General features: G+C 43.7%; 1 protein-coding gene across 1 annotated transcript in view; it reads right to left on the bottom strand.

Moving 5' to 3' along the window:
* The window catches only part of ankfn1a (ankyrin repeat and fibronectin type III domain containing 1a), a gene marked incomplete at both ends in the record, with an annotated part of 215,853 nt that overhangs the window by 35,126 nt on the left and 164,254 nt on the right, over positions 1–16,473 (bottom strand). Inside the window, 5 exons of the mRNA XM_080747348.1 lie at positions 8,630–8,737; positions 9,681–9,771; positions 11,337–11,434; positions 12,009–12,122; positions 14,800–14,994. Coding sequence (XP_080603474.1) covers positions 8,630–8,737; positions 9,681–9,771; positions 11,337–11,434; positions 12,009–12,122; positions 14,800–14,994 — 606 coding nt within the window. The remainder of the gene's footprint in view (positions 1–8,629; positions 8,738–9,680; positions 9,772–11,336; positions 11,435–12,008; positions 12,123–14,799; positions 14,995–16,473) is intronic.

Genomic DNA, 16,473 nt, shown 5'->3' with positions numbered 1-16,473 from the left:
GTGCGAGGCGTTGTGTGCTTGTAGATCGGCTGTTTTCACTAGTTTAAATCATTTTAAAAATGCTAAATACAAAACAAATGGTTTTGGACATACAAGGTTTCCACCCGGCAATGATGATAATAATATTGTGCACACTGAATCCATTGGCATTTCAAAGCATTTTCAGTTACACTTTCTCCAGCATTCAAGTGTGTTTCATAACTGAACTTGTATCAGTAAGTCTCATGTGGACAAGCAGGTCGGTTACATCAGAACAATGTTTTATCAGACATTCAGAGAAAAGGCCTGGAGATACAACGCGCTACAACAAAACGCAGGGAAAGCTGCTTTCTTTTTCTCTCAGCGGAGCTGCTTCTGAAGAGCTCCTCCTCAAGGCAGGAGGGAGCGCTGCAACCGTTTGAAGTCAAACACACACGCAGTGTTCAAAGTACAATCTTCCTGCTTTCCAACCCTTAGGAAGAGCTGCTGACCATTGTTCACATACAGCGTGTGGCCCACTGGCCCAGCACATCATCAGAGATAAGCTTCCCTCCCTTCAGGACCTACACACCAAGCGGTGCGTAGCCAAGGCTAAGCGCATCACCAGAGACTCTCACCACCAGCCCCAGGTACAATCTCTTCACAGTGCTACTGTCAGACTGGCAACTCTGCAGGAACAAAATGCCCGACAAACAAGTGACAAAGAAACAGTTTCCACAGCTATGCCATCAGAATACTGAGCCTAAGTACTAGTCCATGGGCCAGACCAGAAGTCAGTGACACCTAAGGTGACAAAATGTAATTATCTTCCATTATATGCAGAGTAAGATTTTGTGCAGTTTACTGTATCTCGTATATGTAACAATTAGAAAGGTGAGGAGCCTAGTACGGATGCCTCCCAAGCGTCTCCCTAGGGAGGTCTTCTATCCAGTCTATGGAGTGGTCAAAACTAAGTACAACGGGCTAAGGTGGAGTCTCAGTGTTACTACATGAACCCTAGCGTCCCGCCTATTCTGGGCTGAACATTCAACCAAAATAACTGATCTATACGCAGCCCCTTACGATTGTGAGCAACATGTTGTGAGCTTATAGATCAGCTTTTTTGAGGCCGTTGTGATCTTGTAGATCAGCTGTTTTCGGCAATGAGATTTGACACGAAGGGAAATACTAGTGGAGCTATAACTGAGTATATGGTAGTAGAGTTTAAATGGTTTTAATTCTGAGAGTGTAATCAAAAGGACCCGCCTGTGTACAATCTCCAAGTTACAGATTTTACTATGCACCATTTGAAAACTGACACCTATAGCTTATCTCAGAAAATAAGTCAGTGAAACTTTTATTCAAACAGTTTTGTTTATAATGAGTATTTTTCCTCATATCTAATATCCTCAGTTTATGCAGGGGAGATTGAAACTGGAGCAGCTCGGACAGGTAAAGCCTTTTATTTAGGTGCTAGTACAAAAAATAATGACTTCATTATTTTTTGAAGTCATTCAAAATCTGCTTCATCATTGTTGTTCCTCCCTGCTCCGTTGGCGTACCGGACTAGCCGTATTAGGCTGAGGCGCACCGGTAGAATCCCTTTATCCCCAGTTGACGATTTCAATATCAAACTGAGATACTCCATTCTAACAGCCAGGAAGTTTGTTATTCCCATTAAAACGTTTTCAATTGCATTTGAAGAAGTGTGCAGGAGTTGTTTCTTCTCCTATGCACCTGTTACCTTAGCAGGTCTGCAAATAAAAATACTTGCTTTGTATTATTCCTCTACAAATGAAAAAATAAGTTAAAAGAAACCAGTGTAAAGTTGAGCGACAATGGCGCGCGCGCGAGTGCGTGTGTGTGTGTGTGTGTATGTATGTATGCAAACAGACATACAACAGACACAGACTGTTGCCACAAGGTCAATTGAGGCCTTGTGGACAAGACCAAAGATGATAGTAGAATCCGTGTAGTGTTTTGACTGCCATGTTCTCTCATCTTCCATGAAGGAGGCCACATGGAAGAGATGCCAGGGTGGCAAGCCCTCAACTACAGCCTGGATGCTTGGAAGCGGTACAAAACTCTGTAATCTGGCATGGGAGACAAGAAATGCATAATCCCACAGGAAACAATAGTGCAGGTACAGGGAAACCTGCAGCAATCAGAGGGAGGAGGAGGAGTTTGTATAAGTGGAAGGGAAACTGACATAGAATACTGAAATAATGATAGAATAATAATATGGAGTTTTGTTGAGTCCCCGTTCTATACGTGGTTGGCTCATTTTTCACTCTACACCAAATATCTTCACTGAAAATAGCTGATCCACCAGTAAGACTCTCTATCGGGAGATAATCGACCGCCAGGTCGCATGTATACACAATAGAAGCAACCTCATGGTGGCGCTAGAAGAGGGGCATGTGAGAAATCAGGGGCAGAGGTTGTGGTTTGCTAGCCAATGAGTGTGTGTGCAAAGTTTGGCATGGATAGGGGCAACGGTGCCGGAGATAAGAGTAGGGCCAAAAGTGTGATGTGATGTGATGTGATGTGATGTGATGTGATGTGATGTGACGGATAGACTGACTGACTGACTGACGGAGGGACAGAGAGCCGGTGGAGCTTTTCATAGAAACTTGTGACCTGACGGTCTCAGAGATACAAATTGTGTCAAATGTGGGTCTGGGGGACCAGACAAAGGCCCTCTTTCATTTATCAAAGGAACGTAGAAACCTGCCCAGATCGCAGGAATCATTCCACAATGGGGCTCTACTTGTGATTTATCAACCGGCCGTATATCCTGCCAGTCACAGCAGCCTAAGAATGGCTGGGTGTGGATAAATCTGGCGGTTGCCCCGGTCGTAATATAAATAACACAGCCTTAAATATTCTCACCTCGCCCCCGATTTTACGATACGAAGAACCAAAATACGGAAAGCGGCATCAATTTGTGTGTGTGTGTGTGTGTGTGTGTGTGTGTGTGTGTGTGTGTGTGTGTACCTGTGTACCCGTGGTGCATTCGTGCGTGTGTCTGTGAATGTGTGTGTCGATTTGCGTTTTCAGATATTTAACCATTTGAACCGTGAATACTTAAAAAAAACTTGACCTTTCACTCTGTACTTATTCTGCTCTTTTTCCCCTCTTTTTCTCCCCTTTGCCGAAAATAGCCGATCTAAAAGGCTCACAGCGCCTCGCAGCGCGAGGCGTTGTGAGCTTGTAGATCTGCTATTTTTGGCTAAAGTTCTGATTATAGACGCTAGGGTTCAAGTGGTAAATATAAAAAAGAGAGGTTTCTATCACACAAAGATTTGTAGGACCCCCTGTAGTAACTCTGAGGACCCCCAAGGGGTCCTGGACCCCCTGTTGAAGACCCCTGGTGTAGTGTGTATGTGTAGGCATTGGCTAACTCTCCCATCTCAATGTTTCTTATCTCCACTCCATAAGCAGTCTATCTCTCTTCCCTCCTACTCTATCAGTGCCTGGGGGCCCGTCGGGCCCTCAGGGGACCGCCGGGGTCTCACAGTGATGCCAATCAGAACCCCACAGCAGTCTGTTGTCCAGATGACCGCTGTGTAGTAAACACATGGTAGACACACAGACGCCCCTAATGTGGCATCAGATTGTATATACTGCACATATACTGCATGCATGCACACTAGGGCCTTAACGACTTGTGATTTTTGCAAGTCGATTTTGTTTGATGATGTCATCGCATTGAGGAGGGGGGAGGGGGGCGTTAACGGGGGACACCCGAAACCCTGTACTTAATTCCATTGAAAAAACAAAGTTGGAAAAGGAGATAATCATTCTGTCCTTGACAATAAACAATCCTACTGTTTGAATGCTGTACACAAGCACAGATGGAGCAAAAATAATGATGAAAGGATTTGTACACACACACACACACACACACACACACACACACACACACACACACACACACACACACACACACACACACACACACACACACACACACACACACACACACACACACACACACACACACACACACGCACACACAGTATTACATGCAGCAGTACTGTAACTTAACCCATTTAGGCCTGACCTAAGTTTTCTGGGAAAAAAAAAAAAATATATATATATATATATATTGCTACATACTGTACATGTACTGTGATACACTAAAATGTGTTCCCTCATTCTGATGCTGGGTTTGAACTGCAGCAGATGGTGTTGACTATGTGTGCATGCATGGAGTTTTCCTGGCCTGGGTGACTGGATTTCTCACCCTATCCATAAGGGAGATGCCAGCCACCCACCCGAGAAACCTCCTTTGCGTCTGCTTACAGTACAGTATATCCGCGATCTTGTTCAGTCATGACACTGCAAGACCATATAGCCGAGAGTAGCAACAAAGATATGCCCGGAATACAGAGTGCACTGCATGTAATAACGTTCAGATATTATTACACTCTCATAATAAACTTCGGTTTGAACCTTGCTCAGTAAACACATCGCCTACATACCGGCATGAGATTCAATCTCAGAGGGCTTTCTAAGGCTTTCATTCCTTAAATAAACTGTTGTTAAGCTATTGCTTCTTGCCTCCAGGGTGACTCATAATGATTCATAATAATTAGTCTGAAGGATAAACAATGTTTTAGCCTGGCTCGTATTGTGTGTGTGATATTGATATTAAGCTCGGGCGTTGTTTTCTCTTTCAAATAAATGCAGTGATACTCTCTTCATTCAATTGTCCCCCCCCCCCCCCCCCCCCATTATCCAGAGTTAACAAGGTTTCAGCTCGACTCTTTTGTCGTCTTGAAATCCATAAAATTGCCATATTGGCAGAGGTTTCCTTTTATTTGACGTACAGTAATTCCACAGTAATTGTTTTGCTGTCATGACTCCTCTGGTTTCAACCAATGGTCACCGCTTTCCATAGGTCACCATTTTTACAACAATTCTCATTTAACGTTTCTACCTCGGGTTAACATACTACTGGGAGAAAAGAACAAATTGTGAAAACAACAGCTGTTGATTTCAAATGTTTGAATATATCACACGCTTTGTAATCAACACGTTGTCAAGTTGTGTCAGGGAAATCTGATCTCCTTCTGGTTTCCGGCTCGGACAAAATAATTATCTGCTCTTGTTTTGGTCTGTAGAAGTACAGATGTGCCATTTCAAAACTTTACACGACCTGCCATTGGGCAAGACAGTAGATTCAGAACACTGAGCTTGTAGGTCATCTATTTTCGCTATTTTTATGACCTTCTCTGACTTTGAAGTTAAAATATACCTATGAAGGTGGATTCTGCTTTTCAATGGGATTTCTTTACATTTTGTGAGTTTCTGCAAAAATACACTCCATTCTCCATACAAATTTGAAAGGTAAAACATGGAAAGAACCCTGTGGAAAAAAAGATTTTGCAGGAAATTTTCAGGATAAGAGCAGTTAATACAGAAGAGTTGAAACGGCTGTACTGTAATTCTGCGCTCAATGTGTACAAATATAGTGGCTATACAATACTGTACATGTGTGCTGTACTAGACAGTGGCCTACTGAATGACTCCACACAGAAATCCATTCCCATTTGGCTTCACTTTCTCAGAAATCCAGCGACAAGGTAAAAAATTAAAAAAGAAGACTGAAATTAAGATTGATCGGTGTCGATGATAAAGCACACCCTCATGTGGAATATTGCTAAAATGTACTGCACGCGCCCCCCCCACAGTGTGTAGTGTGGGAGACTTTTGGCTGAGTAAAGGATATTTGTTACAGTTGTAATTATGTGTGTGTCAGGACAGGAGATACAACGTAATGAGTGCTGATTCAACCAGCAGCCATTACATTACATTACTGTGCCAGATAGCCGCTTCTGTTGTGGACCGACACAGCTACGTAAATGTAAACAAATACATTATTTATAACAAATAGCATAAATAGCCAATCGATAAGCTCACAAAGCGTTCCATTGTCAACACATTTTGTAACAATTCTGTAGGATATGTACATTCACAGCCCATGAAAATGGCAGCCTGGCATTGCCAGACTCATTACCGACAGACCGTCATCAGTTTGGTCCGTCGGAAAATATTTTGTGCCACGGATGCTTTTCAATATGACAAAAGTGATACATTTGTCCCATTTTTGAAAATAGCAGAGCTTACAGATCTGCTATTTTCAAATAGCCGATCCATATATAGATTTAAAGTGGTTAAACTTGTTTGGATGCTTTAAAAACAACATTTTGTTGGGGACCCCCCCCTGGAACGCACTCAAGGACCCCTGGGGGGGGGGTCCCCGGACCCCACTTGGGAGAACCAGCGCCATTACACAACGTCCTGCACATGCAGAAAACACATTACACAACCCCCGATCACACGCCCCGCGGCGAGAGGTCGAAAAACGTCTCGTAGACGTAGCAGACGTCTGGAAAAACCCACGCGGAGCGGTTATTTTTCTACAGGGCGACATTTTTCTCTTTCGAGGGTCGGTAGGAGTAAGAGTAGCTGCTTCTCTCATACAGTCCCAGTCTGTTAGCGAGGCTGGGAGGCTAACTGGACTTGACAGCAGCATAATATGACAAGAGACCCACAAATAAACACGCAAATGAGAAGTTTTTTCTGGGGGTAGTTCTGCGAGCAGTGAGTGTGTGTGTGTGTGTGTGTGTGTGTGTGTGTGTGTGTGTGTGTGTGTGTGTGTGTGTGTGTGTGTGTGTGTGTGTGTGAGGTTTGATTAATGAGGCGAGGATCTGTTCCATCTGAGCCACCAACAGAGAGCGAGAGAGAGAGAGAGAGAGCGAGAGAAAGAGAGAGGGGGGAAGAGAGAGGGGAAGAGGGAGAGTGAGAGAGAATGGGGGAGGGAGGGAGAGAGAAGGGGGAGCGAGGGCAGGGGGACAGAGAGGGAGGGAGGGAGAGAGAGAGAGAGAGAGAGAGAGAGAGAGAGAGAGAGAGGGAGAGTTACATAGAGTGTAGACTGCATGGGGCAGATACAAATCAGATGTTGTAGAAATTGAAAAGGTTTAGAATCACTTGTGACACAAAGTGTGTCTTAATTAATGGTGACGAGACGCAGCTTGTGAACCCTCTGAACCTCCTGACCAGCACACATTGCGGCGTGTTCCTGCTAGAGTGGTTTAAAATGAATCACTGACACACCTGATGCATTCAGCTGCTAGCCTAATGAATTACCCTAAAAGGTGTCTGAGTTTCAATTGGGTGCGTTTATATGCACAGATGTATTCCACTTATATTCTGAATGACTGCTCATTCAGAATAGAAATGCTCATATAAACGTTTAGGAATTGCCATTCCGGTCTGACCCGAATGAATTTTCATTCTGGTCTGAAGAGGTGGTTTATGCCGTTTCAATCGGGATAGATTTGTCATATAAACGCTCCATTCGGAATGAACTGCTGTCTGAACTGCCCCCCCCCCCTTCTCCGACCTGAAGTAGGCTTACTTTGCGCATGCCCAAAGTTCTATTCCGAATGAATCCTTTGGTCATGTAAACGACAGTGGAATGAGGGATACTTGTATTCAGGTCCCATGTAAACGTTTGGGAATGAAGCTCTATTCAGAATAAGTTCATTCTGAATGGCATTCTGAATGTGCATATAAACGCACCCTACAGTGAGTCATCATCAGCAACCTTTCAGTCTATGATGACCACACGCATGTGCGCACTCACACTATCAAACACACATCAAACTATATATATATATATATATATATATATATATATATATATATATATATATATATATATATATATAGTTGTCGGGTGAAAACCTTGTATGTCCAAAACCGTTCGTTTTGCATTTATCATTTTAAAAATGATTTAAACTAGTGAAAACAGACGATCTACAAGCACACAAAGCCTCGCACCGCGAGGCGTTGTGTGCTTGTAGATCTTTCACTACTTTGTGCTTTGGAAATAAGAGATTTCTGCCCGACAGTGACGATATATATATATATATATATATATATATATATATATATATATATATATATACATATATATATATATATATATATATATACACACACACACACACACACACACACACACACACACACACACTGTATATTAGGACTAATTTCTCTGAACAACACCACTGCACGCACACTTGCACACGCACACGCGCACACAGACATACACACACACAGCTTCGCAATGCCGGCCACTGCTCCAATAACCAGTCAATGCACGATTATAATCTCAAATTACAGTTTGCCAGACATCGACATTCCTATTCGATCAGGGAAATAAATTAGCGGAGAACTGATCCCAGTCTAACCCACACAGTCAGGACATCCCGTTGGGACTGTACCATTTCACATGTACCATTTCACAGTGGGACTGTACCATTTCATCCACCGGGGGTGCTCCTCATCAACAGCAATATTGATCTATTAACGCAGGGGTCTTCAACCTTTTCAGGCCAAGGACCCCTTAGTTGAGAGAGAGATGAAGTAGGGACCCACAACCTTTTCATAGATTCCATATAGTTTTCCATGCCACCTCCACAGCAGTAGTGTGTGTGTGTGTGTGTGTGTGTGTGTGTGTGTGTGTGTGTGTGTGTGTGTGTGTGTGTGCACACACCTCCACAGCAGTTGTGTGTGTGTGTGTGTGTGTGTGTGTGTGTGTGTGTGTGTGTGTGTGTGTGTGTGTGTGTGTGTGTGTGTGTGTGCGTGCACTCACCTCCACAGCAGTAGTGCGTGTGTGTGGCGCGGACCTGTTGCAGCAGTCTCTCCATGGCCTCTATGTGACCTTTCCTCTTGGGCTCCCTGCCGTCACACTCCCTCCAGTCTGACACACACGCACACGCGCACGCACGCACGCACGCACGCACGCACGCACGCACGCACGCACGCACGCACGCACGCACGCACGCACGCACGCACGCACGCACGCACGCACGCACGCACGCACACACACACACACACGCACACACACACACACACACACACACACACACACACACACACACACACACACACACACACACACACACACACACACCGTCACTACACAGCAAATAGTATTACCATGACAGAGCCGAGTTGATTTATTGATTGATTTTATCAGACGTCATCCCATGCAATACAAATCCAGAGGATAGCACTAAAACACATACTGTAGTTCCTTAATGTAATACTTTGTGTTTGTGTGTGGTGTGTGTGTGCGAGTGTGCGTGCGTGTGTGCGGAGAGAGAGAGAGAGAGAGAGAGAGAGAGAGAGAGAGAGAGAGAGAGAGAGAGACAGTGGAGAATGGGGAGATAAGGATCTGGTGTTCTTGACATTGCAGAGTGCTCTTGTACGCCGTGGATTTAGATACAAAGAGTGTCTTATTTAATGGAGAACCCCTCCAGACCAGCACAGTTTGCAGTGTGTTCTTTCTGAAGTGCTTTAAAATTAATCACTGCAGTATCGGGATGGAGGGACAACACACACTTTCAAGGACCCAACACAATAATACATATTTGGCTATGTACCCCAATCTTAAAATACGTTGTGCCAGGGGACCCCCAGAAGCAAAGATTTGAGTTCAAAATGATTGCTTTCAAAATATAGTAATATAGTCACATTTTTCGATTTTTCAGAAAGTAGATCTGCAGGCTCGTGTGAGCTTGCAATATGACAAAACGATGGTTACAATGATTGTAAGGCTAAATTAACTGACTTTGACCTCTTGGTCCCCCCCAAGGACCCCTGGAGGTCCCCGGACTACACATTGAGAACCAATGACTTACTAGAAGGACAGGCGGAGGGAGGGAGGGAGGCGGCTGGTGGGCCCCAGCCCTTCATGTTGTAAGCACACACACGGACATAGTACAACCTCCCCTGGAAACAATATAGTACAACAATACAATGATTAACATCATACAATTATACCCTGAAACAATACAACCATACACTGAAACAATACAACCATACGCTGCAACAATACTAAAATCCGTTTTTTGACAATTATTACGGTATTTAAAAAATGACAGACCACTGAATTCGGTGATTAACTCAGATCACATTGAGGTTTTAACACATAATTGTAATGTTTAAAGGGACTACACCATAAATTTCACATTTTTCATTTTTTGGAACGAAAACAAAAATTGAACGATACAGAGAAGATTAGCATGGTGCCATGCTAAACTTGGAACGATACAGAGAAGATTAGCATGGTGCCATGGTACCATGCTTATCTTCTCTGTATCGTTCCAATTTTAGCCCAAAGACAGCGCCCTTTTTGGTATTGCTTCTGAAATGGCTTGGAATTAGAGACAGACAGAAAATGCCATTTCAATATCTAAGTGGTTGTTTAGGCTAAAACCTGTATAAAACCGTATCATGGACCAATATTTATGTAAAATATATATTTTTAAAAGCATGGTGTGTGGCCCCTTTAACTCTTGAGACTATAGCTGCTGTGCTGTTTCTTTTTAGATCACAAAGAATTTCACATGCCTTTTACTTTGTGAATTACATTGCTGATAGTAATGTCGAACCCTGAACCTCGATTGACCATTCAGAATCAAGCATTCAAACAAGCAAGTATTAACCAAGTATTAACAATGATCAACCCATTAAAACCGGGAAAGGATCTGTGTCATTTTAGACTATTCCGTTGGCTATTCAAAAATAGCAGATTATACAAGCTCGCGGCTCATCACTTCGTGCCACACTGCGAGCTTGTACATCTGCTATTTAGAATCAGTAGAAAAGGGTGTTAATGGGATGGTAATAATACTCTCAAGCAATACATCGTCGTTGTCGGGTGGAAACCTTGTATGTCCAAAACCTTCCCATTTTTTATTTAATTTTTTTTTTAACATAGTGAAAATAGAAGCAATACAAGCACATAGAAGCAATACACAAATAGAAGCAATACAAGCACACAACGCCTCGCGATGTGTGCTTGTAGATATGCTGTTTTCACTAGTTTTGTGCGACAGTCTTGTATGATGAAGCAGGGCTTTACTTTACGAAAAAACATATACATTTGAAACTTGGAGATACGAGGTTTCTGCACGACAGCGACGACATAACACTCAACTCCACAGTGTGCCTGTGGAGTGCGCAAACAATGGAGCGCACTGTATCATTTAAGCTTTGCCCTCTCTAAAGACTTGAAAGGAGGATGGATTATTATTAGTCACATCCATACACAGCAGAGCAGGAGGCAACTACAGTAGCTGGCTCAAGGACTCTGTATTCACTGAGTACATAACATCAACAATTCAACTACAATACAACTAGTTAATGCAGCAAAACAGTGTGTGTGTGTGTGTGTGTGTGTGTGTGCGTGCGTACGTGTGTGTGTGTGTGTGTGTGTGTGTGTGTGCGTGCGTGCGTGCGTGCGTGCGTGCGTGCGTGCGTGCGTGCGTGTGTGCGTGTGTGCGTGCGTTCACCGTGGTCAGGTTGTTGACAGTACATCTCAGACTCTGCAGGTTGTCCAGAATCGTCTCTCCAGCCAGCAAGGAGAAATCCTTTAAACAACTCCACTCCACTACATAACACACACACAGACACACGCACGCACGCGCGCACACACAGACACACGCACGCACGCACGCACGCGCACGCGCACACACACACACACACACACACACACACACACACACACACACACACACACACACACACACACACACACACACACACACACACACACACACACACACACACACACACACACACACACATTATTCTTGCTGCCCTTTTGTATGCTAATATTATGTGCTTCTCTACGCATGCGACTGAGCGTGTGTGTGCGTGTGCACGCGTCTTCATTGAAATTCAAAACCTTCTCTTCATTAAAATTCAAAAGACGGCTGATTGCGCTTAAAGACCTTAACAACACTCATCAGTCTCAATTCAACATTGGAGAGAGAGAGAGACACAGAGAGACACATGAGAAATGTTAATATATTCTAGTAGAAAATGTACGATTATACATCTGTATGTGTGTGTGTGTGTGTGTGTGTGTGTGTGTGTGTGTGTGTGTGTGTGTGTGTGTGTGTGTGTGTGTGTGTGTGTGTGTGTGTGTGTGTGTGTGTGTGTGTGTATGAGCGTGCGTGCACCTCTGTACTTGGTGACTACGGTAGAGTTGAGACAGAGCGGTTCCTGGAAGCTGATGTTCAGGGAGATGTTGCTGCTGACGCTCAGACGCACGTTGGACGGGGCTTCCGGGGCACCTGAGCAGGGGCACAAACACTATACGTCAGCCACACACAGCCATAATGATGATCCCATCAGAATGAGGCATTTAGTGGCCATCACATTCTGACAAGGTCGGGGGTTTGAATCTTGGTCATGGAAAACCAACTCATTAGCCCAGGGGTCTTCAACATTTTCAGGCCTAGGACCCCTTAGTCGAGAGAGAGAGAGAGATGAAGTAGGGATCCCCAACAACCCATTTTACCATATAGTTTAATCATTTGACACCATCAGTGTATCTTGCTTTCATGTCAATTTGTGTTTCCAGATAGTTAAACACTTGAACCGTCAATACTTAATAAACTTGACGTTTCACTCTGTACTTAGTCTTCTCTTTTCCCTCTCTACACAAAACCTCTTTGCTTTTTGCCTACAAGCTCACAACACCTCGCAGCGCGAGGCGTCATGAACTTGTAGATCTGCTATTTTTGGCTAAAGTTCTCAGGTTAATATTCTTCTTGTTCTCAGGTTAGTGATTAATATAGAAAAGGAGAAAAAAAGCTTCTACCACACAAAGATTTGCAGGACCCCCTGTAGTAGCTCTGAGGACCCCCTAGGGGTCCCGGACACCCTGTTGAAGACCCCTGCATTAGCCTAAGGTGCGTCATCTGACCATGTGGCTCTTTCACAGTACGAAGGGTAAACCCAGAACACTCCTTAACCTGAAACCTTCCAGAACCCCATGAAGTTCTAGGACGGCTTTTTGTTTGCTTTTCCATTATATCGTTGCTGTCAGGCAGAAGCCACTTATCTCCATATACTAACTTTTTGTGTTTGTTCGTATGCCGTACTTGATCCATGAGTTCGAAGCGCGGCTCAAGTTTTGAGCTTCAAGATCTGCTGAAAAGTAACAGTTTTGGAGTTAGATATAATGAGGTTCCGACACAACAGAGACGATATGGAAAAGCCATCAAACAGACGAGGACAATCACATCCCATACCCTGCTGGGCTGAGTGCTGGATCAAATCATCAACGGTAGAAAAATAATACAATCCGCACACCAGTATAATACTCCCAATTGTGGAATTGGACGTTTCGAGCCTCCCGCAGAAGAAACACTTTTACCTCTCGCTGTATTTTGGGGTTTTCAACTGCTTGCTTGCTTCGGTAGACAGGGATGTTTTGGGGCTGCCATAACAATCAGTAAAAACACCAAAACACAGCGAGAGGACAATGTGTTTCTGCAAGTACAGTAAACACCACCTCACTACTCCAGTGGCATTTTTATTTATTTTTTGTTTGGATACCTATCACATCCCACAGGGGAACATCAGCTTAAAGCTTCACCTAGCTGAGTGCTGCCCACAGAGGGGGGGAGTAGTTAGGGATTTTTAGTGACTTTAAGCTTGACGATTTTCAAGACTGCAACGCCAGGCGGAGTACGGCTGCCATGTTGTAATCTCTATACTGTAGCAGTCAAAATCGTTAACCAAACAGCCGTCGGTGACGCTGTCTCCGTCTCAGCTTTCCTACGGTCTGTCTCTCCTACGCTGTCTCCCTCTCAGCTTTCCTACTGTTTTGCAGTAATGGTACAAAATGTCACATTCTAGTCCACTGAGGGCATTCATGCTGTGATCAGTGTGTGTGTGTGTGTGTGTGTGTGTGTGTGTGTGTGTGTGTGTGTGTGTGTGTGTGTGTGTGTGTGTGTGTGTGTGTGTGTGTGTGGGTGTGTGTGTGTGTGTGTGCGTGTGCGTGTGTGTGGTCCAAGTGAGAACACCAAGGGTTCTCAGACATTCACTACAACCAACTAACACTGCTGCAGTATCTGACGCTTGGCTAAGTCTCTCTCTCCCCCTCTCCCTCTCTCTCAAAAACTGCAGGTCTGCTGCAACTCTTTTAAATCAAAAGTTTTTACCACTGCCAATTTCATACTAAGTTGGTTTGCTGTGTCCTGAACAGGTGTTTCCTATTAAGGAGATAGGTGTTTAACTTATTTTTCTTTTTTTTCTGAATTAAAATGTCCTTTTACAATCTGTTTCCTTTGCCTAAGGAGATAGGTGTGATAGGGACAGTGCTTTTAGTGCTTTTCTTCTTTCTTTTTCTCCTTTTATAATCCGTTTCCTTTGCTTAGTGTTTTGTGTAAAGCACATTGAAATGCCATGTTGTTGAAACGTGCTATACAATTACACTTGCCTTGGCTCTCTCTCTCCCTCCCTCCCTCTCTCATCTCTCCCTCTCTCATCTAGGGAATGGATGATATGAATTCACGACTCACGATTATTGTGAGTCGTGACCAAAGAAATTGCAATTTACAAGATTATCGGCATAATAAAAATATCCCCATTCCTCAATATCCATTATCCTGGGGCGGAACATTTGCCAAAAAAATGTCGAACTACAAGCTCACAACGTGTCGCAACACGTTGTGCAGTCCTGAAAATCTTTTTGGCAATATTTGGTGGCGAGTGAAAAAAGACTGTATCAAGTACGTTATTTCCAGATCCATTTTACCAATTATAGAGGGTTTAGGTGCTACCAGATAATGCAGCTCGGCAAATAAAAGGTGAATTGATCCCAGCGCATGACAGAGGACAATTCCACAATAAATGTAAATCTCCACGATTACGATTATTGCTAGTGTTTTGTTTTTTTCCCCATCACAATAAAGGAAAATAACCGTTATGGTCCCATCGCTACTCCAGATCTGAACTCACGTGCGTGCTGGAAGCCTTGCTTCATGCGCTTGTAGAGCTTGGACCTCCACTCCCAGGCGCGGAGCTGCTTGTCCTTGTGGCAGGCCTCCAGGGAGAGGCCGTCCCGCTGCGCCTGGGCCGAGAGCTCCGCCGCGCGCTGCTCCGCCTCCAGCATCAGGCTGTTCAGGTGGAGCTCCCTGCTCTCCACGCTCACAACTGGACCACACACACACGCGCACACGCACACACACACGCATCCACGCACATACACACACACACACACACACACACACACACACACACACACACACACACACACACACACACACACATTATTACTATACTTGTGAAGACATCATTTTAGAAAAGTGAAAATAGCTGTTAATAAAGAAAAATTAATCTCAACGTGTCATGCCGCGACATGTTGTGAGGTTGTCGATCTGTGTTTTTTTTTTTTTTGAGTGTGTACATCAGCTGTTTTTCCGGTGTGTGACCTCGCCACAAAACTATGTTTAAAATAGAGAAAACTGTAAACATAACACCTAAATCTGTCTAAATACCTAATCATAACCACAACCTGAATCTGTGTAAACCTCTCTCTCTCTTTTTTCACGATAAGACAATTACATTTTCTTGTGAGGAGCAGGAAAAGGCCCCTCACAATGTCTATTTTTATGAATGCCATTTTTAACCATAACTGTACAGCCGTAAATGACTGACCTACAAAGTCGCAGAACGGCTATTTTCGGTGCGTGTTCCCACGTGACACTGGCACAAACCTATTAATACATCAGCCATAACTACAGTAAATGCCTAACCCTGACCTGCATCTTTTTCCCAGTTGTAAGCCTAACCTTGAACTTACAGTAAGTACAATGCAGCCAGATAACGTACAGTTCAGTCAGATAGATAAAGACCATTAATAGCGTGGGGGGAAAAAATCATTTAATTCCTGCTCTGCTATACGTTACTCCCTTGCTCAGCACATTAGAAGACAACCATTTAAGAGCAGGGAGATATACTGTACCGTACCTCTATATAACAACCCCCCAGGGGAAAAGAGAAACCCTACCGGTGGTGCCGGGAGCAAACAAAGCTCATAAACCATTCAGTGGCAGCACTGACAGCCAGAGGAAGTACAATGAATCAGGTGAGCTTAAGGAGACGCCAATTTGTTCAGCTGCTTGACACGTCACATACAAGATCGCCCACACAGAGCTGCACATGCATGTAATCCTCTGCAGTGTATCTGCCTGAACCAGCTCGCATGCTACGTACTGTACGTATTATTACTAGGGATGAGACGATAATCGTTATCGTTTATCGTGATAAAAACACTCTACTAATACTAATCGTATTGTGGAGATTCAAATTTATTGTGGAATTATTGATTGATTGATTGATTGATTGATTGAAGACTTTATTAGAAGTTTGCATAGAAAAAAGTACAGTTTCATGACGGTACAGTTCACTGGTACAAGGTCAACTAAAAGGAGATCCTAGGAAACCATTGAAGTATCTCATATAACATTGAATGACAGACGGATAGAACACAGTACTATGCAGTAGATATGGTCAGGAGAAAAAAATTAAATAAACAGAGAAAAAAAAACAGTGCAAAAAATATATATACAGTAAATTATAGTAAATTATCCTCCGTCATCACTGGGATCAATCCACCTTTTATTTGCCTTC

This window comes from Nannobrachium achirus (genome assembly GCF_963921795.1).
Source record: "Nannobrachium achirus genome assembly, chromosome: 18".
Classification (NCBI taxonomy): domain Eukaryota; kingdom Metazoa; phylum Chordata; class Actinopteri; order Myctophiformes; family Myctophidae; genus Nannobrachium; species Nannobrachium achirus.
This window is presented reverse-complemented; position numbering and strand designations above follow the sequence as displayed.